We start from the raw sequence: 23,202 nt of genomic DNA, 5'->3' as shown, positions 1-23,202 counted from the left end.
AATGGAATGAAACTACCTATTTATTACTTTAACGCTGAAAAAAATGATTCAAAAGTGAAGTCAACGAACCCTACCAAAAATCAAATAACACAAATAAAATCATTTCTGATAAAAGCTAGAACTCAATCCATTATAGAAATTCCAATTGAAAATATGAATGAAGGTGAAGCTATAGTATCATACAAAAACTTTTCCGGACTTGAAATTCCTCAGTGTCTAGTGAAAGTGAAAGAAAACAAAGCCTATTGTTCTATTTTGAACCCCACTACGTCAGACAAGAAATTTACCATTCACAAACCAATGTCAGTCGAATCGCTTGAAAACTATAATTGTATTATTCCAAGTGAGTTACGTAATCATAATGCATGTAATAATTTGAATCTACTCCATCACAAAACTAACAAAATCGATCTATCAAAAATTAGAACCAATCATATGAATGCCGAAGAAGAGCAAGCTATTTTACAGGTGATTAAAGATTACTCAGATATATTTCACATTGATGGAAATCCTTTGACTTTCACGAATGAAATAAAGCATATCATAAGAACCACCGACGAAATCCCGGTCTATACAAGAAGTTATCGCTACCCTGAAATCTATAGAACTGAAGTAAATCGACAGATTGATGAAATGTTGGAACAAAAAATAATTCAACCCTCCAATTCACCTTGGAATTCACCAATATGGGTCATTCCAAAGAAACAAGATGCTTCTGGTAAAAAGAAATTTCGACTTGTAATTGACTATCGTGGTTTGAATTCTAAGACTGTAGACGATAAATTCCCACTTCCTAATATTACGGATATTCTAGACAAATTAGGAAGAGCACAGTACTTCACTACCCTAGACTTATTCTCTGGCTTCCATCAGATAGAAATGGATCCTAGCAGTATTGAAAAAACTGCATTCTCTACAGATACGGGTCATTACGAATTTTTACGAATGCCCTTCGGTCTCAAAAACGGTCCACCCACTTTCCAAAAAGCTATGAATAGCATACTAAGAGGACTCCAAAATGAATTGTGTTTAGTATATTTAGATGACATTATTATTTATTCAACTAGTTTAGAAGAACACATTGATCGACTAAGACAAGTATTTGAAAGGTTAAGACAATCCAACTTCAAAGTACAACTTGATAAAACAGAATTTTTGCGTAAAGAAGTTAGTTTTCTCGGACACTTAGTGACACCAAACGGAGTTAAACCAAATCCTGACAAAGTCGAAGCGATAAAAAGATATCCTATCCCTAAAACAACGAAAGAGATAAAAGGATTTCTTGGACTTCTAGGATACTATCGAAAATTCATTAACAACTTTGCTCATTTAACAAAACCTCTAACTAAATGTTTGAAAATAAATGCTAAAATAGATATACAGGACCCAGAGTACATTAAGTGTTTTGAAACTTGTAAGAATATCCTTACTAACGAACCAATCCTTCAGTATCCTGATTTTGAAAAACAATTCAACCTTACAACAGATGCTAGCAATATAGCTATTGGGGCAGTTCTTAGTCAGAACAAAGACGGTGCTGATTTGCCTTGTGCATATGCAAGTAGAACCCTCAACGAAACTGAAATGAACTATTCAACTATTGAAAAAGAACTTTTAGCGATAGTTTGGGCTACCAAGTACTTCCGCCCCTATCTCTATGGTAGAAAATTCAAAATATTCACTGACCACAAACCCCTACAATGGTTATTTTCTATGAAAGAACCGAATTCAAAATTATTAAGATGGAGACTGAAATTAGAAGAATTTGATTATGACATATGTTACAAAAAAGGAACAGCAAATCAAAACGCAGATGCCCTTTCCCGAATTCAGTTGAATAATAACAACACACACAGCCAAAACTCACCTAGATTATTCAGTGATATTGATGCGATTATAAATGAAGCCATTGAAAATGTAGTGAATATCATACCTAACGAGGATGCACAATCTATGATAGCTAACGTGGATGATAACGAAACGTTATTTCAAAGATTAGAAAATGAAACCGGTACAGATGATAATGGAACCCCATTTAGAGGATTTGAAAACGAAACCCCTTTTCGAGGATTCGAAAATGATGAACCAGATTTCATAGGTCCTGCTGAAGATGAGTTCATAGAAAATAATTCTCATACGCAACATTCTAATTACGAAAGTAACACATCAGTAGAAATACCAGTTTCAGATGACCCAGTTAACTATGCTAAAAACCAAGTCATATTGAAGCTTGTGAGCAATAACCCAAAGAAAGTCACTATTCATAAAATATTTGATAGTAAAACAAGAATGATAGTAGAGATATCTGAGAATAATTTCGATAAAAATGTGATTGACTTCGTGAAAGAATATTTAGTGCCTAATGTTAGATATAGCTTGTATTTTGAAAATGAATTCTATGAAAGATTTGCTTCAGTGATTGCCAAAAATTTTAAATTTTCAAAACTCATACTTGTACGATGTAAAGTTAAAGTACTTGATGTAACACATGAAGATGACAGAATAGAAACTATTGATAATTATCATATTGGAAAAACGAATCACAGAGGTATACAAGAAACGTACGATAAGATAAGAAGAAAATACTATTGGCCCAACATGAAAAATTATATTCAAAATTTTATTAACAAATGTGAGATATGTCTCAAAACAAAGTACGAACGAAATCCACTTAATTTAGAACATCTTAATTTTAATCCGATTGCTGTTAACAAGTACATCCCCATAAGGGAAGAAAGTATTTTCACTACAAACATAAGTTTTTGGACAATTATTTTGTATGTAATCTTTATTCTAATGTCAATTGTTCTATTGTATTGTTATCTAAGTAGAAAAGTTTCACCCAATGTAAACATTGTTAACAACCCTACCCCCGAAGTTCTTTTTAGGGATGGAGGAGTTATATAGCTAATTACTTATATAGTCAGCACTCCTCATTCCATTATTGTTGATGTAGCATAGTTGTAGTGGAAGGTAACATTGTATTTAGTAGTCAGTTCCAAGCTAGCGGACATAGCGGACGGAGCTCTATCGCGAGATATAAAATTATTGTAATATGTGGTTAACAAATAAATTCATTTTTTAAAAAGACTATTTGATTAATTGCAATCTTAACTTGTATAAATGAATAAATACATTTTGTGAATGATAATTGATGATTTATGACTTAGTATCCTTGTTGACTCAGGTAGGTAGAGAGTACTTAGGCTAAAATAAGTCTCATACACGGAAAACTACAATATACTATAATTAATTACCTTTTTTTGTTAGGGCTCTTAATTATCAAGAAGAGAAGAATATTTTTATTTCTTGGCTGACTTATGCCTGTTTGATAAGCCCCTATATATGGTTTTTGAAGTCTCTCAATTCAACAAAAATCTTGGTCGTTTATTTTATAATGAGAAAATATTGAGAATACTACAGTACTGAAATAATAAATGTACCTATTCTTCAAATGATGCAGTGAAATTATCATTCTTATTATTGAAATCTTCATTCTTTGATATTAGTTTATTCCCATACAAAACTATTCAATTTTGTTTATGATGGAATAAAATAGTTTTTGAGATGACTATTACTAATGGAATAAAAATATATGTATCTTATAAAAAACTATGAAACACAGTAGTTTATGGCTACCGGTACCTAATAATGATAATATTATAGGCACTGTGTTTTTCAAAATATTCAAAAATCTACTTTGTTCACAGAATAAACAACAATGAACAATGACAAATATTATATAAATATTCGTTCGTTCGTTTCTATGTCCAGGTCAGACTAAAAATGAAACATCTTTATTTATAATAAATAATGTAAAATAACATTTATTTATAATAAATATTCATCAATATAAATATTGATATAATTAGCCCACATAGAATCACCAATTCAGTATCCTTTAACCAATTTTTAACCAGCCCTATTGGAATGAATGTGATTCAATAATAATAATACGGTTTATAATAGGCCTACCTATTTTTCAATTTCAGTTTTTTTAACAATTTCTACCTGTAAGTAGATCTATCTAGAAGCGGATATGCCAGTGCACAAATCAGCATATTAATGTTTTTGAACCGAAAAATCCTCTCCTCTATCTGATTGGACTCCAAGTTGTAAATGTCCAAAATTGTGTTGGAAATGAAGACGATTGTCAGAAATACATAGAACTGAGCCAAAACTCGGATTTTCTTCCCTTCAAAATGGCCTCTCTGCATCAATATTTGTCTCATCTTTTTTGTTGCTTCTGCGGCTATATGTTGCTTTAGAAAAAAAAAACATTGAAAAATTGTAAAAGCTTTTATTGCGATTTTGGCGATAGCTGCATAATGTTTATTATTAGGAAATTGTTTGTAATTATTATAACACAAACATTTCTTCCAAAATCTATGTATAAAAATGTTAGATTATAATATTATTATTGATATAAAATGATCCACCTACACTCTTTCCAATGGATTATATAGACAGTTTCTCGAATAATGTAAATATTTAATGCTCAAAATTTGATATTTAATTCATTGTGAAATGCACATGGTGAGAAATACTTCAATATGAATATTTGTCTTACTTCAGCCTGATATAGTTGTCTATAATAGTATGATATTGGTACTACAATAAATTGATGATACTGTAGTAGCCTATAAATACCATGAAAAAATTTATTGATAAGGCCTGTATAGACTCATCAAGAGAATCTGAAAAAATTAATACATACAAATGTATTATATCGTAATATAGAATCAAGTGAAAAAGTAATGAGTAGATGAGTAAATGTAATGAGTAGTAACATTAATATAAATTTATTAGGAGGTAGAAAATTTAAGACGGATAACTCACCACTCCTATTCCAAAACCAACCGGTATCATTTTTGTCGTCAAATTACTAAAAATTCAATAACTGAACAAATATTAAAAATTATTTGTTTTTGAGTAGATTGTTTTATTCTATTCAAAAAAGTTTACTCAATACTTGCCACATGAATCTACTTAACTTTTTCAATGTATGTCTGGAATATTTTCAATTATTTCTAGTTTGTTCTACTATTCTTATTCAAGCTATTCTATTTGTTCTATGGAACAAATTGTTTATCTATTGAATAATAAAGAAATAAAAGTACAGTACTTAATTGTTTGATGTTAGAAAAAATGATACAACAACTGAGTGTTTGACTTATATCTGAGAAGATACTCAAGTCTTAGAGACTTGTGTTCTTCCTGCCCTATCTTGAAGTTTCTGACAGAGGTAAGAGCGATTGCCAGTCTAAAATACCCTACTTATTGCTTCAAAGAAACCTCTAACCACTTACCAAGAATAGACCCAAAATTGCCAATCTTTTCAATAATGATAGGCTACAGAAACCGTCCATCATTTTACCATCAAAAATCATTCCGCTGTTTTTTGGCTGGGATATATTATGAATAAGGGCGCAAGAAAGTGATTTTTGCCATCCAAGAACAGATTTGGTGGTCCCTAATTGTGTTTGATCCTTCAAATCTGGTGGCAGCTATTAATTTAATGATTATAATTAGGTACCTCTAGGAAAATCGCTGGTTTCAAGTTAATTGCGGCATTTATTTTGGTAATGAACCTCTCTGATTTGTCATACGCAATTGACATTCTGTGTTGCAAGACTGCGGAGTTTATGGTATCTTAGAGACTTTTCTTTGTGTTCAGTTTGAAGGGAACTATAGTTACCCCATTTCAAATCTGGTCTACAAGATAATAGGAAATAGTCTCTGGTCTACAAGATACAGGTTGGAAATAACTTGTTAGAAGTTTTTCTATTATTAAAAAGTTTTAATAACTTTGCATATTGTTCAAGTGAGTACGGTATAGTAGTAGTGGATATGATGTACGGTAGTGGATATGATGTTATGAATTATTCTATGAACAATAACCTATTAATTTCTCACTGGTTTCCGCATTAGAAAGGAGATTGATTTTTATTTCGGGCATTTTGTGACTTCGTTGAGAATATAAAAAGGCCCAGAATAATCTATAATCTTGATCAAATAATTTGAGAGTCGAGGCTCCATCATGGAGAAAATGTAGCATAAGGCAGCTTATGTAAATTCAATCCGCCTATATGACTACTGAGCTCAGTCTCGAAGGCCTTTGATATTCATCTGAGTAGCATAAGATAGCTTAAGATCGCATAAGATAGCGTACGCTATCTTTTCTCTACATGGTTCCATTGAACTGAATATCGGCGTTGCCAGATTGTGTGAAATAAAGACTTTTCCATGCAAGTTCATATAACTGATCTTATCCGATGTGACAACGCTGAATTGGTTATTAAGAGTAGAATTGTCACATGCGATTCATTCAGTATTGCATTAGAGATTCACAGTTTTACACAATATAGGCCTACACAATATTTTGAGGTTGACACCCAACAATCAAAACATCGTGCTTCCTTACAAAATAGCTGATCAAACGTGATATTTGAAGGTTTCCTGACAGCCAGCAATCAAAAGATCAGGTCCCCTTGTGAAAATAGCTGATCATAGAGCTATAGTGGGGTCCACGTTATAATGGTAGTGTTTGATTAGCAATGGTATTGCTATCCTTGTCTATCATTCAACAAAGTGGATAGCGCTATCTCTTTATCGCTTTGCTCTGTTGCCAGATCGTCTTTTAACAATGTATACTTAATAATTAATTAACAGAATATTCCATCATAATTATGAAATTATTGAAAATTATAATCTCTTGCTTAATAAAATATAATTTATTATTTTGAACGAGAAAGAACCGTTAAATTACATCAATAAACCTGTATTAGCTACCGTCTATAGAAGGCATTGACAAGACAGAGGATCGGCAACGTTTTACCCCTATCTTAATTCTTTCTCCACTCTCCACTGTCATTATAACGTGGACCTCACTAAAGCTGTATGTCACCACCCAGTAGAGCACATTGTTTTTTGTAAATGGTATCAACACTATGTGATCAAATTGTGCTTTCGGAATATGTCTTTTAGAAAAGGCATATACTCTGTACCCAAGCACTTGCCAGGGGCTAATATTGGATTGATATTGTATGGGGGGGGGGGGTGTCAAAGTTTCAGCCTGCCCCATATTGCAATGCAATCTGATCAATATTGTCATACTTATTCATCAATTAACTAATACACTGTAGCACATAATGACACTTTAGTTTTACAATAACAATGTAGAGGAGCAATAAATTACATAAAATAGTAAGTCTATAAATTAAGTTAGTTTCTAAATAGTGTTTCTACTACTTATGTGATTTTTTGTTCCCCTATATCAAATAAATTATGTTATATGATCAATTGTAGCTCAACTATTATTATAGCTGTTCACAGTTTAATTTCTCAATTATTGATATTGAATAATATATCTAATAAAGTATTCAATAAGGCTACTGGAACGTTTAATTATATAAAATCACTAGACTGTAGTACTCTTGTTATATTCTTGTATAAAACAAGAGCAGTAAAGGGTATTTTATCTCATTCTCAAGAGTCAAAATGAATTATTTCGCAGTTTACTGTGTAATCATTCTACAATCATTATCGAGCAGTGTCCTTCATGCCAGTTATTCAGCATGGAGTCAGCAGGAAAAAAAGCCAGGCCCTAGAATGATTGGTATACTCCAGAGTTGAGGAGGATCAAACTGCTTGTTACCGTGTTGTATGCTTCCTACAGGGAAAATATATCGCTGCAGGGTGTGGAATACAGGAACTACCTTAGAGCCAAGCAGATCTAAGAGGAAGAGATTGACAGGGCAAAAAGAGAGTCTAATAGTAGTTACATTGAGAGATCTGATAATCCTACAAAAGCAGCGTGGAATATCTCATCAATGACTCCTAACCACAAATCCAAACCACAAGTAAGGTGTGAAAAGAGTCCTGATGAGGTCAATGAGGCATTTCTGAAGTCTGTGGCTGAGATAGTGGAGGTGATTCCGGCTTCAACTATTGATCAAGTTTCCCTGGTACCTGAAAATCCTAATAATTTTGTTTGCTGAGTGAGAGTTAGCTGTTCAATATCATCAAGAACTTCAAGACAACCTACAGTCAGGACTTCTATGACCTATCCACATACATCCTGATAAGCGTGGCAGATATACTGTCTGGCCCACTTCTACTGCTAGTGAACGCATGTCTGTTTGAGGGTGTTTTCCCGGACTGTCTCAAAGTGTTTAAAACAGTGCCAGTTTTCAAGAAGGGCTGTCCTTGGAAATTTTCGTTGAGTCTCCATTGTGCCAACACTTGGGAAGATCTTTGAGACTGCTCTGTTTAGAGATATGACCAAGTTCCTCGAATGCAACAATCTGCTTGGAGACATGCAGCACGGATTCAGAAGGGGGAGGTTGACCTCATCAGCTGTGAATAGTATTGTGGAGAGGATAAACAATGCTTTTGAAGAACAGGGATTAATTGACCTTGTTCTATGTGACTTGTCAAAGGCATTCGACTGTGTCTCCCATGAAGTCCTGCTCAGCAAGTTGAAAAGGTACGGGTTTCAGGGCAGAGCATGGGGTATGGTATGGTTGCTGATTACCTTGGTGATAGACAGCACGTCGTATCCATCATGGGTGCTACTTCAGATAGAGAAGGGGTATCACACGGAGTACCCCAGGGCACAGAGCTTGGACCACTCTTATTCCTGAACATGATAAATGACCTGATCTGCGGAACTCCAGCCTGCTTTTTGCAGATGATACCACCATCTTCGGACAGGGTAAGGGGCCAGAGGAAGCTAAGCTGAAGGCTCACGAGCTTTTTGAAGAGGCAAAGAGTTGGTTTTGCACAAATAATCTGAAGTTGAATGAGAGCAAAACCCAAGAGATGCACTGAGTGTACACTGACCAGAACAGCGGTTGTCAGTGCTCCTGTCACCTTGCTTGGCTTCAGCATGTACACCAAGTTGTCATGGGAGCATCACATCATCAGAGTCTGTAGAAAACTTTCTAGAGTGGTCTATGTGCTCTGTAAAATGAGAGGACTTCTGAGTTCCCATAGACTACTGATGCTATTTCATGCTGTGTTCAGCTGTCATCCGGATCATATCCGGTATGGAATACTTGTGTGGTGTCATTCAGCTCAGCTTGAGGGGCTTTTTCCAGATTGAATATATTCTTCAATATTTTGTATTACATTTTTTTACCAAGTTCAATATTTTCAGTAATCATAATAATGTTGGATGAAAATGTATTAGTACAGCCTAGGAAGCATAAATTTGGAATGGACATCAACATTTCTAACACCAATCTAAGCCTTCACTGAACCGTTGTAATTGAACAAGTGACGAGTTTTTGTTTGTTTTTCTCTAAAACATAAATAAAAACTGATTATGCGATATTGTCATATGATTGACACATCTCCAATATTAGAATAACACTAACTTGCCCGGCGAACTTCGTACCGCCAAAAAGTCAAAGTATCTCATGCCACACTTGACTTTATTTGGTGAATCATGAATTTTTCTGACAATCAATATTTCCATTTACATCTCAATACGGACTTCCTATGTGCTTAGTCATGCAGCATTTATTATTCCGAAAACATATTCCTTTCAATCAATTGATAAACCAAAGTAATCAATTCATAAACAAAGTATTTGGTAATATCTATCAGTAAAGTGTTGAATTAAGAAAAATAGATAGGTTAAATCAGTGTTTCAAAGATGAATTAAATGTTTTAATAGTTGTTGATTGTCAATAGATGGTCCAGGAAATGACGATGTACGATGAATTACACAGAATTCCATATTCTTTCCATCTTCCATTTTAGGATGAATATAAGCTAAGCTAAATTAAAAAAAAGTAAATTAGTCTGTTCTTCAGTAATTAATGAATGCAATATGAACAACTCTCTTTCATGAGGTGAATAATTTTTTCTAACATTTTCCAGTTTCTCAATGATGGGGGAGTGATAATTATTATTATTTGTATAGGTCTTCTAAGGAACTATTATCTACAGCTGGTGCCAATCAACTACACTACCGTTTTAATAACAGTACACAATTTATCCCAGGGTGACGTGTTTATTATAGAGCTGTTAACTTTAGATGCTAAATCATATTATCATAATATGATCTTGAATCATGAACATCTATCTGTTCTTCGGTAGCCGCTAGGCCGAAAATTTCGAAAACATAGGTCTGTAAAATGGATTGATAAATAATTATTATTAGCCCCCTATTAAAATTCTGCTCAGAAACCATCCCCAATACTCACACAACATATTCACAAGGTTTCATGCCGTTCTGTCAAGTAGTTTTCGAGTCTATAAGGAACAAACAAACAAACAAACAAACAAACAAACAAACATACAAACAAAGAACAAACACACAAACACACAAACAGACATTCATTTTTATATATATAGATATGCAATTCAAAACTTGAAATTTACCAATTTCACTCACAGATGGTGCCACCATCACCCGCCTCACCAATTTGCATTAAATTTACAATAAGCAAAACATTGAGTTTGCCAAATCAAATATTTTCTGCCATAAAAAAGAATTTGAATATAACGTTGTGTTGTTTGAAGGTTTAATTTTCTTTTTTTATGGAGGTAACTATTCATTTTCCTTGTAGATTAGTGCATCTATATATGCTGAACATTAATATTTTATGTCAAATGCTTGCTCAAATCCATGATTGAGTATATTTTTTGTGTTAAATAATCAAAGTTGCTCTCATCTTCTACAGTAACCAAATTATTAGCTTTTCTGCCTGTTTTTAACTGAGTGATCTCCCTGAAAACAGATACACAATGCATGTTTTTCATAGCTTTACTGTTCCTCTACCCCTTCCTTCCTCCAAGAAAGCAGTTAACAACAGATTGGAGCAGGCCTACTGTATGATTGATGTATATTGTCACGAAGTGAATTTGTAACTAGGATTTTGGAGAGATTCTTTTGTTGGAAAAGGCTGGTCGATCCTAGTCCAATGTCCAGCCTTTGGCAACGTACATCTGAGAGGAATATAGGCGCATATCGTACTCTCTTGCAGCATATCTTCTCTATTGGGCCTACCCCTTGATCCGAAAGAGGTAGCCGGAATCGAGACATTTTTCCGAAAAAAGTGACTTTTTTCCGAAAATTGTTACATTTTTTCCGTAAAACGTAACATTTTGAGCGGAGCAGCGGCGGGCAGTTGAGTGTAGACCCTCAATCATAGCGAGGTCCAAGTATTTGGTTAATGGAAGTATTTGATTAACATTGGTGTTGTTATCCTTGTCTGTCATTCGACACAGCAGATGACATTATTTTGTCATTTTGTTACCTCTTAGCTCATGACAAACTTTAGCTGGATGCACACCTGAGGAGGCGCGATGCGGCATTTTGCATCCAGGTGCTTCTTGCTTACCGGTTTGAATGGAAGAACTCACACACACTGAATCGGTCATGGCGTGGAACGGTGTGATAAGGCAATCTCCATAAGATCAGTACTTTGTATCACCGAGCCCAAGGTCTGCTGATTATAACGATAATGATATATAATGATTATAACACCTGATTTTTATTTCTGTGTGTGGCCAGCTCACAAATCTTCTCCCATAAGGATTACATGTAAACTTTGAAGGACCGTAGGAAAGAGTCCTGAAGACGAATAATAAATTTGATAGGCCATAAACCTGATCCTGAATATAACGAACACAACTAAAAAAATCATCAAATTCGGTGCACAAATAAAAAAGTTATTGAATGTCAAAATTTGAGGCTCGATTTTTATTTAGCAACGGAAACAACAGAAATAGAGTTCACCAGGTTCTTGAATAATTGAGTTTTTCGTTTTTAAATTTTATAGTTTGTAACTGACATTGTTTGTTTTTTTTTGACATATTCTTGTCCTTTATTAAGGATAGTAATGTGACCAGAAACGATAATTATGAAGAATGTCAAGAGAGTAAATGGCAATCATTGATATAGTTTATATATGTTTGAATGATAGATGATTTATTGTGTTCTGGTCGGTAGAGCTTATTCTTGATAATTTTATTAAAATGTAATGCTAGATTGGTAAATGATCCATTAAATCAGGTATGGCAAAGATTAATTTTAGTTTAATTGACTTTAGCCCAGTCACCTACATAAATGAAGTATTGTCTACAGAAGTAGAGAATTTGAATTATGATTATCATTATCTAAATTTGGAAGAGGAATAGCACAAGGTTACCTTTTTCCTCTTCCCATCATTTCGATGATGTACTTATTGTATGAATAGAGAGAATAAATAATAATATTTTCCAAATGTGTGATAATTATCTTTCATTATTTTCAAAAAGACGACACACTATGAGTATAAGTATGATTGTATAATATGATTATGAGACTATGATGGAGTATGTGTTGGGAGAGTATGAGTACCTATGTTGGTGTGTATGTTACGAGTATGAGAGTATGAGCATAGAGAAACAATAGCGTAATAGCTTAAATAAACAATAGCTCATGCTATTGTTTCTCTATGGTATGAGTGTGATGGTGTTTATGATATGAGTATGAGTATGATGATGTATATGATATGAGGGTATGTATATGATATGAGTATCTATGAGTGGGAGAGTATAAATGAGAGTATAAATGAATCAGTGTTTTAACATACTCAATATACTTAATAGGCTCTCATGCCGATATAAAAAATTGGTTGAAGAACTTTAAGTTTAACTCTTGTAGTTTGACTCTTACCTTTTTCCCTATTTGAACCTGAATCGTCCGGGTTTATGATCTCGTCACTGGGTTTGCAGACTGGTTGATAGTTTTCCACGGAACATTTTCCATTGTCATAAATTGCGCCACAATTCATTTTCAGACAGGGGTCTTCACACTTGTCGTTATGACACCACTCATTGGCACCACAGTCCGAGCTGAATGTGCAGCCTGAAAATGTTATTTCAAATCATAATTAAAATTCTCTGCTGCTATAGAACCGTACAATTTTTAAAACAAAAAACCATTTGAATACTTAATTTTCAACGTGAACATGAAGTATATACATATTTGTCAACACAATTTATACTAGTACCTAGTTCTATGAACAGTAGACCTCACGCAGTATTCTCAGCAAGTACCTGATTGAAACTATAGACCTCATGGAAATACAGCAATAGACTGGCTTCTCCACACATCTGTGTAATCACTTGTCAGCTGATTTATGATGAATAAAATTCTATAGTCTGATTTTTACCCTAATATTGGCGCTTGAAGGAGGCTCCTTTTTCCTTTTATATTATCCTTGAAATGCAAAATTTCCAAAAACCTTGTATATACGTCGACGCACAATTAAAAAAGGAACGTACCTGTCAAATTTCATGAAAATCTATTATCGCGTTCGCCGTAAATGCGCAACATATAAACATTTAAACATTAAGAGAAATGCCAAACCGTCGACTTGAATCTTAGACCTCACTTCGCTCGGTCAATTAACGAAATGTTTATTTTCCGTCCTTATAGATTCTATTAGATTAAACGGAGCTTGACAAACACATATGCACATCATGTGTGTGATAAATTATGTCCAATCTAATAGAATATTTAAGGACGGAAAAATAAACATTTTGTTAATAACTTTTGTGTAAACGCAACTTTAGTCTAATTTATTCCATAGATCAATGCTGTTAAAAAAGAAAAAGGAGTGCTTCACCATAGAGATGGCAATAGGAAGAAGATCCTAAATTCTTACTAAAATGTTCATAAATTTCACAGATGACAAAAGATCTGGAGATCTTATTTATATGGAGTGGTCATGAGTTAGGGCCATATATAATTATACCAACTCCATTCAATATAATGTGATCGATCGGTAAGATCGCAATTACCTGTACTGCTATTTCATAAGTTATTCAGTTGTATCTTATATTTTTTCTCATATGGTTAAGTTAAAATATCAGGGCACCGAGCTTCGTTCGTTATTTATTTATTGATGAACGGAACACAATTCTTTGAAATGATTGAGGAAGGACACAGGCACAGTCCAAAACTGTTTCTTCCCTGAATTTTGACTTATACACTATAAAAAGTCTAAAAAGTAGGTTATGTTCCATAACACTTGAATAAAATTCAGGTCCAATTTTCAGTTCAAAAATTTGAAAACAGAAAATTTTCAATTAAGATTGTTTACAAACCAAATTGAATGAAAAACAACACTCACTAATCACTTAAAATACTGTAAAATGATGATTAACTTTGAAAACTATGATATACTCTAATTTAGGATGATGTACCATGTCATGTCAGCAAATCATATTATTTTGATCAAGTCGATTAAAATTTCTAGATATTATTTCTCGTGAGATAAGCTGATTGATTCAACAGCTGAACGTAATTCTGTCTCTCTCCCATACTGGTCTTCCCATCTTCCGTTATCAACAGATGACAAAATTATCATGTGTTTTTCCAAGGATGAATAATTATTATCCTTTTCATGTCCTTCAGCGAGATTTCACAGGAATAAGACCTAGTGCAATCATATTTTTATATCATGAACCTACTATGTTCCAAATTTCGTGAAAATCGTTAGAGTCGTTTTCGAGATCCGTTGAACATAAATATATAACCATACTAGCCGTCAGGCTCGCTTCGCTCGCCATATCCGTCTAGCCAGTGGGCTCCGCCCCCTGCACCCCCGACTGGATCGTCCAAGAATGAGATCAGCAGGCTCGCAACGCTCGCCTGCATTTTTCATTTGAGCATTTTTATCATATGTTAGGACAATCCAGTCGGGGGTCCAGACTAAACGTCTGGCTAAACGGATATGGCGAGCGAAGCGAGCCTGACGGCTATTAATATAATATTCCCAGGATTGAAGTAGCAGTGCCCAATCAATTTTTCCGCGATAAATGCATTTAAATCTTCAACTTGATGGCAACCTAACAAAGTCAACTCAACTTAATGCCAACCTGACAAAATTATTAATTTGGTTGCCAGTTAACAACTGTTTCGAAGAGGTACTCTATCTAGATTATAGTTCTGTAGTAACATATGATATGGAAATTTTAATTATAATTGAGAGATTGAGAGAAGAAGAATATACATGCTAAAAGACGAACTTTAAACCCTTAAAAACAACCCTTAGAGTTAAAATATTGCCAAAAGATTTTTTAGTGCGCCTCTAAAGGGCCAACTGAACATACTGTACCTACCAAATTTGAACGTTTTCGGTCCGGTAGATTTTTAGTTCTGCCAGTGAGTCAGTCAGTCAGTCAGTGAGTGGGTGAGTGCCATTTCGCTTTTATATATATAGATAAATATATACCGAAATTTCTCCTCAGTATAATATGATATTCTAGATACTCTTACTCCCATTTCAATAGTTATATAATGAAGAAAAGTTAGCAAGAGATAGCAAATGCTGTTTTTAGTTTATTGTTATAATTATCCTTTATTCTATTTCTCAACTGATTGAGATTAAAATAATTGTAGATGCTAGTTCAATGCTACTTACACACACATCAATTTTTGGACGTTCGATTTTTGGCCGTCCTTATGAATTCTTCCAGATCACACAGAACTCGACAAACATAATCTGTTTGGACGGAAAAAAGGACGGAAAAAATCGTACGTCCAAATATCGATGCGTGTGTAACTAGTCTTACTGCTATTTCCAAAGCTATTTGATTATGTATCTTATATTATTATTTTTAAATTTTATCCTAAACATTAGGCTACTTTGTGATTGAATGAGCACAGCTACTCACCTCCATTCTTCTTCAACAGTTCCTGCTCAGTCAAGCCTTCGGCCGTTACACACACAGGTTGGTGGTCCCTCACTATACAACGACCATCTGGTGGATGAACCCTCTCGCAGGCAAGTTTAGGACACGGATATTCACACATGTTGTTGTAGCACCATTGGTCATCGTCACATTCGAAACCGCCTTGGCATTCTACAAGGAAAAATCAATTGAAATTAAATAAATCAAACGAAATAATGAAGAATAGAACAATTGAATGAAGGAATTGAAAATAATTGAGATGAGAACATACTTGACATCATGGTTTGAGAAGCTAAATATAACGAGCGCCTAGGAAGATATGCTATGCAACTCGCACTACACTACTCTCATTCTATGAAATCCTCTACTATACAGTACTCAAAAGTTAAATTATTGTTAGTTTTGTAAGTATAATAATTCGTATTACTTTCTTCTCACTGTATTATTATGATATTATTTTTTTCCTATTCTACCAATAAACTGTATTATTGTGTATTTACTATTTGTATAACTGTGCCTCCGTGACTGAAACGACATATAGGCAAGGTATGGTTCGCGGGGTAATATTCACGACATTGCAAAAACATCAGGCTTCAGAGACCCTAGATCTCTCTAGATGTGGAAAGCTCCCTACAATTAAAAGAGCATGTTGATCGATAGATCGGCTTCCACTGAAAATTTTCAAGTAGGTATAAGCCTGTAGGCAATGCTACAGGACCCGAACTGTAAACTGAGTTGTACTAAAAGGATATAGCACCATGTGTATCATTCAGGATGCAACACGTTTCTTTTGAGAAGAAACAAAAGAGCATCTGTTGCTTATGAAGAGATAGTTTTCAGAAATGTTCAATGTTTTTGACTGGGTTGTATTGTAGACTAATGGCCCTTCGCCGATAAGCAAAGCTACACGACCCGGACTGTACAATAAATTCTATTTCTATGTTCTCACTATTTTTTACTATCTCACTCTCTTCCCTATTCCGGGTTGCCTATTCTAGCCTAGAATATAACAATAGACGTATTTCTACCTTATCCATTTGAAAAAAAATTATTTCAACCCAGTGATAGAGGCCTTGAATAACTCGAATCAAACCAGAATCCAAATGGTATTATATTCTTTGAAGACTTCTGATCGTAGCTAATACTGAAGATAGCTGTAGGAAATTTGCTTGAGCAGGATAATGTAAATCGTCTCATAAATTTCTGAAATAATAATATTCGCTCATCATTCTTCAACTATGATAATCTTTGATGCAAATATATACCTTGTCTCACATTACCTTGTCTTTTATGTCTGATTTTACCATTCCCCATTTCGTTTGGATCGTCCACTGTGAATACATCTATGTAACAAGAGAGAGCATATAAATTTTCTGACAACATAATCACTAAAATCCAGTATATGTAATCGAGAAACTCAAATAATAATAATAATTTGAATGATGAATTATTATAACTGCCAAATCTCAAGATTTTTCATCTTTCTTTCTCATGATAATAATGCACGATTTATTGATAATACTCTTTCTATTGAGATACATGTTTTGAATAGCTGAGACATATGAATAGAATAAAATAACATGACACAATTATTATTTGATAATGTTATGAAGTTTTGAGATTAATACCCACTCTGCCACAAACTACAATATGGGAATAACAGTGCGAAAAACATATTCACATAATAATATATTATATGGGAATTGAATGTGAGAAGAGTAATTATTGTTAGTATACTTACTGCGTGAGTTCTCAGATTCGTCCAATGGAGTTTGTCGTTTGTGGAGAGTTGAGTTGGTGATGAGAGGAGACGGAAGCACATGATGTGACGTCATTAGAAGGATGACGAACATACATAATAATTTTCGGAATAGTTTTAAAATTTGTCCAATCTGAAACGGAGTGGTTGTTTAGTGATTCCACACAAGATCACAACTTGTTAGGAATACAAACAGAACGGTCATTTCGATAAGTAGATATCAGCTGGATAGCGTTCTTCTATACCTATATCACTGACTCCAATTTTTCTAAAGCTGGGTTTACACCGGAGTTGATAACAAGAGTTTTTAACATTTTGATGTTAATCACGAAAGTCATTATGTCATAATTATGACAATAACATTTTTTTCAATAATAAGGAATTTTCTGTTAAAAACACAAGTTATTAACTTTTGTTAAGAGAAATTTTTGACGATTCAGTCAAGTTAATAACTTTTTGTTAATAACTCGTTTTTTTAACTCTGGTGTAAACGTAAACGTAGCTTACCGCGACTTAAGCCAGTTCAGATACATCGATTTTTGTTCATACGGGATTTCGCCGGCCTTATAAATCCTACTTAACTTGATTAGACAGATTATTTCAAACAGATGATGTTTGTCCAGTTCTGTTTAAACTGATAGAATTCATAAGGACGGCTAAAAATATCGAACGAACAAAAATCGATATGTGTGGGGGGCTTTACTTGTTCTGTTTGCACCTCAAGAAAGAAATGTTTTTCATATGGTGAAAATCAAAGAATTTGATATCCATAATATTTATTACCATTCATGCTATTGTATTCAACTAATTTTATATCTATCAAAAGGTTGAATAATATCAATATAATATACTTGAAATTGTTACATGCACTTATTCATTGAGAATATTCCATCCATTTCTCTTCTTTATGCCACAACATTTTCCAATATTTTCTCGATAGACTTTTCTCTAGTCTTTTTATAATATCTTCATCACATTACTTTTCATGATATTAATTTGTGAAGTCTGTTGATCAAGTCTGTTGATAATACTTGGATACAGATAATCAGATACACAAAAAAATTATTGGCTTTTGTATTCAAGGTGATAGACTGTGATTGCATAATTTCTGAAGCCTGTTTCATGAAAATTCGGAACTCTTGTGAAACAGGGACAACTGAAAGTAGAACATCCGCTCATTGAACAAGCAATATTTTGATAACATAAGATTCTATGATTATCCAGTGTGAACACATTTTCCGGTTAAGCTGCGTTTACACCAAAGTTTTCAACGAAATGTTAATAACTTAATCCTAATAGATTCGATTGGATTGTACGGGCTTGACAAGTACATATGTTCATCATGTGTGTGTTATATTCAATCTAATAGAATCTATAATGACAGGCACGGCTCTAGGGACTTTGCCGCCCTGGGCGAAATCGGCAAACGCCGCCACCCCCCTACCACCAATAAGAATCATATCTAATTGTTTACTTAAAAATTTGCCCGAAGGTTAACAGCTGTTCAAGTTAAAAATGACATTTGACAAATATAAAAATATTGGGGAATAAATTATACAGGCAACGAATGCTCAAATAAAGGTATGGAGGGAAAAGTTTGGAACACAATTTTCAACTCCACAGCTCTTTTAAAGATAGTAAGAGGATTAACATATCAAAAGTCCTCACCCCTACCCCATGTACTAAAGGGGTGGGGGTGGTTTGAAAGTACTATATTTCATTTTTCGCATATATCTCGGAAACTATGCATCTTATGAACTTTTTTGTACTATGTACAAAATTGAAGCTCACAAAATTACCTACAAGTTTTATTCAGGTGTGTTGAACAAACTCGTGTTGTAGCAATTGTAGATTTAATTACTTAGCAAGTTGAATACTCTCTTGCAGTCTCTTGATTTAAAACTACCATCTTAATTATGTTTTCTTATTGTGTACCGTATCTGTTCCGAACATAAAAATAGTTTAATCAGATATTTTGTGTTACTGTTCTAGTCCAGTCAACAAAAGATTATAGAGTGAAAAGTTTGGAACTCAATTTTCAACTCCACAGCGTTTTTAAAGATAGTAAAAGGATTAACATATCAAAAGTCCTCACCCCTACCCCATGTTAAATTCCCCAAATTATCTTCAATTTGATGTATATTTTCACTACTTTACGAATTTCCCTACGACTGTTGCAGCAGTTTTAGTGTTGAGAGTGAAATTTCTTTTCAGCAACAATAGATCAGTTGACAATGAAATTTTGAGGGAATGTTTGGAACTCAATTTTAGACTTTGCAGCTTTGTTGAACTAGTTTGGAGGTGAGCACATCAAAAATTTAATCTCAACCCTACATCATGTGCTGAAGGGATGAGGGTGGTTTGAAAGTTGCATTCTCCACTTATTACTTACATGCTTATATCTTGGAAACAATGAGTTCTATTGACATAATCAACTACATAAAAATTGAGATTAATACAATTCCTACAAGTTTTATTCGGTAGAGGTTTTTGATAAGTCTGATACTTTTCGAGATATATATGTTCTAAAGTGATGCATTTTTGAAAACCCAGTTTTTCTTCCATTTTCCGCTCTTTCAAGTCTTATAACTTTTCAACAATTGATGAGAAAATAATGTGCCAATTACGAGATTGTAAAGCATTGAATTATCTTTCATTCCATGTATAATAAAATTCGACTATTTTACGCATTCCCTTATGACTGTTGCAGCAGTTTTATAGGTTTGAGAGTCAAATCTCAAGATTTGCAACAAGTGACTTTTTTCGAATATCACACTATTCTGTTATCATAAATTGGCAGTGTGCTTCAGTATGAACATTCATATTGAGTTGAAATGTCTATTATTCAATTATTATAACACCTATTGGAACGTCTGCGGAACTGAAGACAGAGGGTGTTTCAAAACTTCCTACCAAACAAGACACTCAAAACTAAAACTGCTGCAACAGTCATAAGGGAATGCGTGAAATAGCCTAGTCGAATTATACATGAAATGAAAGATAATTTAACGCTCTACAATCTTGTGATTAGCACATTCTTTTTTTATCAATTTTTGAAAAGTTATAAGATTTGAAAGAGCGAAAAATGGAAGAAAAACTGGGTTTTCGAAAATGCATCACTTTAGAACATATATATCTCGAAAAGTATCAGATTTATCGAAAACCTCTACCAAACAAAACTTGTAGAAAATGTATTAAGATTCATTTTTATGTAGTTGATTATGTCAATAGAACTCATTGTTTCCAAGATATAAGAATGTAAGTAATAAGTGGAAAATGCAACTTCCAAGCCACACTCATCCCTTCAGCACATGATGTAGGGTTGAGATTAAATTTTTGATGTGCTCACCTCCAAACTAGTTCAACAAAGCTGCAAAGTCTAAAATTGAGTTCCAAACATTCCCTCAAAATTTCATTGTCAACTGATCTATTGTTGCTGAACAGAAAATTTCACTCTCAACACTAACACTGCTGCAACAGTCGTAGGGAAATTCGTAAAATAGTGAAATATACATCGAATTGAAGATAATTCGATGCTCCATCAGCTCATAACCAGCACGGATTTTTTGCTTCAATCGTTCAAAAATTATAAGGCAGAAAAGATGAAAAAATTGGAGGTAGAAGTGTTTTTTCAAAAAATGTCTCACCTTCAAGAGCGGAAAAAAGATATGGAAAAAATGTAGAGAAGGAAACTTGTTGGTAATTTTGTGAGCTTCAATTTTGTACATTGTACAAATGTTCATAAGATGCATAGTTTCCGAGATATATGCGAAAAATAAAAAATGGTAGTTTCCAACCACCCCCACCCCTGTAGCACATGAGGTAGGGGTGAGGACTTTTGATTTGTTAATCCTCTTAGTATCTTTAAAAAAGCTGTGGAGTTGAAAATTGTGTTCCAAACTTTTCACTCTATAATCTTTCGTTGACTGGACTAGAACAGTGGCCTAACACAAAATATCTGATTAAACTATTTTTATGTTCGGAACAGATAAGGTACCACATTGAGAAAACATAATTGAAAAGGTTGTTTCAAATCAAGAGACTACAAGAGAGTATTAGGCATATTTAACTTGCCAAGTAATTAAATCTACAATTGCTACAACACGAGTTTGTTCAACACAGCTGAACAAAACTTGTTGGTAATTTTGTGAGCTTTAATTTTGTACATAGTACAAATGTTCATAAGATGCATAGTTTCCGAGATATATGCAAAAAATGAAAAAAATGGTACTTTCAAACCACCCCCACCCCTTTAGCACATGGGGTAGGGGTGAGGACTTTTGATATGTTAATCCTCTTACTATCTTTAAAAGAGCTGTAGAGTTGAAAATTGTGTTCCAAACTTTTCCCTCTATAATCTTTCGTTGACTGGACTAGAACAGTAAGACAAAATATCTGATTAAACTATTTTTATGTTCGGAACAGATAAGGTACCACATTGAGAAAACATAATTGAAAAGGTTGTTTCAAATCAAGAGACTACAAGAGAGTATTAGGCCTATTTAACTTGCCAAGTAATTAAATCTACAATTGCTACAACACGAGTTTGTTCAACACAGCTGAACAAAACTTGTTGGTAATTTTGTGAGCTTTAATTTTGTACATAGTACAAATGTTCATAAGATGCATAGTTTCCGAGATATATGCAAAAAATGAAAAAAATGGTACTTTCAAACCACCCCCACCCCTTTGCACATGGGGTAGGGGTGAGGACTTTTGATATGTTAATCCTCTTACTATCTTTAAAAGAGCTGTAGAGTTGAAAATTGTGTTCCAAACTTTTCCCTCTATAATCTTTCGTTGACTGGACTAGAACAGTAAGACAAAATATCTGATTAAACTATTTTTATGTTCGGAACAGATACGGTACACAATAATGGAATATAATTGAGACGGTAGTTTTAAATCAAGAGACTGCAAGAGAGTATTAGGCCTATTCAACTTGCTAAGTAATTAAAACTACAATATTGCTACAACACGAGTTTGTTCAACACACCTGTTTAATTAAGTAGAACTCGTCTGACCTTTGCATAAAAAATTCCTTCTCCAGTTCTTCAAGATCTAGGGAGTGAGCTATTTTATGTTTGCTAGACCACTCATACGTTCCTGGGACATTGATGATCTTAGATATATGTCTTCATTAGCTTGAGTTTGGAAAAGCTTCTTGTAAAATTTTACTATTCACATTGAATATTATTTATTTGCATTTAAAAATTTTCCGTTCCTTAAAATTTGCCGCCCCCAAACATCTGCCGCCCTGGGCGGCCGCCCGGTTCGCCCACCCCTGGGGCCGGGCCTGTATAATGATTAAGTTATTGACATTTTGTTAATAGCTTTGGTGTAAACGCAGCTTTACCTATCCCTGTTTTGTGAGACTTCTAATATCCTATAAAGAAACCAATGATTGAAAGTTTTCTTACTCACCATTATTGTGAATATGCGGAGTACAAAAATGTTTTTAATCAATATTATGATTGGACTTAAAATGAGCATGGATGTTCCTCAATTTCTTTCGAAATGGAGAACTTTCCGTTGAATATTTTGTGTATATGGGTGATGAGTATTACCCATAATAATGACAAAGTATGGTTCGGTGAATAGGAATATTGGATTAATTGATATTATTTGATGTCCGTCATATAGTATAACACTACTTTAATTATTGTTTGAGAAGTTGATGATTAAGAAACTCATTGAAGGAAAACTGTGCGAATCTGTTTAATAATGGAGTATACCTTTTTCAC

The 23,202-nt window shown here is 33.8% G+C and overlaps 1 protein-coding gene across 4 annotated transcripts in view; it reads right to left on the bottom strand.

The window, feature by feature from the left end:
• The window catches only part of LOC111049996, a 30,312-nt gene extending 7,110 nt beyond the window's left edge, over positions 1-23,202 (bottom strand). For 3 of the 4 annotated variants that reach the window (XM_039440028.1, XM_039440027.1, XM_039440029.1), the window contains exons 1-5: positions 22,883-23,202; positions 17,441-17,591; positions 16,980-17,042; positions 15,682-15,870; positions 12,674-12,865 (exon numbers count right to left, since the gene is read on the bottom strand). In XM_039440028.1, the coding sequence (XP_039295962.1) occupies positions 12,674-12,865; positions 15,682-15,870; positions 16,980-17,042; positions 17,441-17,591; positions 22,883-22,951 (664 nt within the window). In that variant the 5' untranslated portion in view covers positions 22,952-23,202. The remainder of the gene's footprint in view (positions 1-12,673; positions 12,866-15,681; positions 15,871-16,979; positions 17,043-17,440; positions 17,592-22,882) is intronic. The other variant, XM_039440025.1, reaches the window with a different exon arrangement.

This window comes from Nilaparvata lugens, chromosome 13 (genome assembly GCF_014356525.2).
Source record: "Nilaparvata lugens isolate BPH chromosome 13, ASM1435652v1, whole genome shotgun sequence".
Taxonomy (NCBI): Eukaryota; Metazoa; Arthropoda; class Insecta; order Hemiptera; family Delphacidae; genus Nilaparvata; species Nilaparvata lugens.
The sequence above is the reverse complement of the archived record's forward strand: the minus strand, read 5'-3'. Positions and strand labels throughout refer to the sequence as shown.